This window comes from Ischnura elegans, chromosome X, assembly GCF_921293095.1.
Source record: "Ischnura elegans chromosome X, ioIscEleg1.1, whole genome shotgun sequence".
NCBI classification, from domain to species: domain Eukaryota; kingdom Metazoa; phylum Arthropoda; class Insecta; order Odonata; family Coenagrionidae; genus Ischnura; species Ischnura elegans.
Genome location: NC_060259.1, coordinates 116,608,805 through 116,611,165, shown reverse-complemented (window position 1 = coordinate 116,611,165; position 2,361 = coordinate 116,608,805). Strand labels below are relative to the sequence as shown.

Genomic DNA, 2,361 nt, shown 5'->3' with positions numbered 1-2,361 from the left:
CATACCATTTTCCAACATGATACTTCCAGAAACACTAATGAATTTAACACTAACACCAATATTCACTCGGTTATTTCAATATTCGTGGTCGCACTGGTTCGCACCGACAACACGCTATATTAATACAATTATCACTTCTTCAGCATAGCAACATAACATCTCGGTCAGGTTATCATAAGCATGCGATACAGCGCTTTCTGAGAAGGGTCTGGTTATTGCAGGAGTAAATTAAAATTTCCTGGCTTATCTTTGCTAATTGTGTATTGAAAATTGCAAGAAGGACAAAGATACACAACTAAAAATATTCTGGATGAGGCGGGCTGCGCTCGTTGATAGTGCTCGGCTGATGCAGTTGGATGAGGTCCGCACGCCGTTGAGGTTGTAGTCAGAAGAGAGAATGTCAGTGCGCGGACGAGAATTTAGGCCGGAGCGGCGAGAGAGGGCGCCTGCCGAAGTATTCCCGCGCATGCGCGTTGGGCCGCAGCAGACGGCGTGAGTCGCTGGAATCGTAACCTTGCGTCCGTGCTTCAACATACCGCCCACCTTGAAAGCAGGCGCTTTCAATGACATGCAAAAATAAACAATTGGAATGAAAAAAAAGCATAATAAAAATCTAAAAATGAAACAGATTCTGCTTTGAAATAAATGATATGAAAATAATACATGAAAACACAAAACATTCTTAATTCTCAATTGGTAGAATGCACAGCTTGTTAACAGCTCTCTTAAATACACCCGTGGAGGTTTTTACGGTAATGACACGGCATAAGCCATCTCCCCCTGGATGAAGCTCCAACACTCTTCCGGTCCTCCACTGAAGAGGGGGCTGGTTTTCCTCGACGAGCAGCACCAGAGTCCCAACTCTTAGATTCTCCGACTTAACCGTCCACTTGGTCCGCTGCTGAAGACTGGACAAATACTCCGTCGACCATCTCCTCCAGAAGGCCTGGAAGAGCTGCTGCACATGTTGCCACCGCGACAGTCGGTTGACCTGGAGAGCAATCAAATCTGGCTCTGGCATTGAGGTTAAGGGTTGGCCAATTAGGAAGTGGCCGGGAGTGAGAGGCATTAGGTCATTAGGGTCGTTAGACATGGGGGTGATAGGGCGTGAGTTGATGCAAGCTTCAATTTGCGCTAACAGTGTAGTTAATTCTTCATACGTAAGGATAGCCTTGCCGATCACTCGTAGAAGATGGCGTTTTGCAGATTTGACGCCTGTTTCCCAGAGACCCCCGAAATGCGGAGACCTGGGTGGTATGAAATGCCACGCCACATTGTATTCTGATAAAGAGCGAGATACCTCGTATTGATGCTGCTGTGATTGGAATAATTTGCGTAGTGCTATCAACTCGTTTTTTGCTCCCACGAAATTGGTAGCGTTGTCGCTGTAAAAGTCATGCGGTCTCCCTCTGCGTGCCATAAAGCGTCTCAAAGCTGCCAAAAAAGAAGCAGTAGTAAGATCGCTGACGAACTCCAGATGGATAGCCTTTGTGGAAAGGCATATGAAAAGAGCTGCGTAGCCCTTAACGGGTGGACTGCGCCTCTGTTGCACCCGTCGAAACCACACAGGACCAAAATAATCGATGCCAGTGTTGCTAAAGGCTCTGCTGGGTGCCACTCTTGGAGGTGGAAGTTGTCCCATGAGTTGCTTAGAAGTGGAAGGGTACACTTTAAAGCAATTTAAACATTTGCTTACTACCTTGTGGACTAGTTTTCTGCCATGAATAGGCCAGTAAAATTGTCGAACCTCACATAAGAGCGCTTGAGGTCCTGAATGTAAGGATAATATATGAAATTCTTTTACTATCAATTCAGTAAAATGCTCATTTTTTGGCAAAACAATTGGATGCTTCCGGTCATAATTTAGTCGCGAATTTTCAAGTCTGCCGCCCACCCTGATCATACCCTTGTCATCCAGAAAAGGGTTTAAGGATCTCAGGTTGCTTCTAGGGGGCACCTCCTTTTCCTTCCTCAAAGCTTCTAATTCTGGACCGAAATGCTGAGATTGAATGACCTTAATTGAATGAAACAGAGCATCTTGAATTTCGCCCAAAGTTAGTATTCCTATTTTTCGTTGACGTTTCGGTAGCCTACTGTTATTTACAAATCGGAGGCAATAGGCGATGACCCTCTTCAATTGGGAAAATGATGAAAATCTCTTGAAGATATCGCTGCTAACATGAACAGCAAGATGGACCTGGAGGTAATCAGAGTTTCTCTCAAGCTGCGCGTCGGAATAATCATCAGCATGGTGTTCATATGGAGGAATTGAGTTGAAATCACTTATCCAAGTTGGCCCGGACCACCATAAGTTGCAGTGAAGAAGTTGAAGCGGAAAAGAACCTCGGGATAATACATCAG

At 45.2% G+C, this 2,361-nt stretch overlaps 1 protein-coding gene across 1 annotated transcript; it reads right to left on the bottom strand.

Moving 5' to 3' along the window:
• Positions 1–285: 285 nt before the first annotated feature.
• On the bottom strand, positions 286–1,642 carry LOC124171284. The gene has a single exon (XM_046550426.1). The coding sequence runs from the start codon at positions 1,640–1,642 to the stop codon at positions 683–685; it is 960 nt and encodes a 319-aa protein (XP_046406382.1). The 3' UTR covers positions 286–682.
• Positions 1,643–2,361: the final 719 nt, after the last annotated feature.

Excerpts from the sequence above, each read along its gene's own strand:
- LOC124171284 (XM_046550426.1), bottom strand. The coding sequence starts at position 1,642 with ATGGGACAACTTCCACCTCCAAGAGTGGCACCCAGCAGAGCCTTTAGC.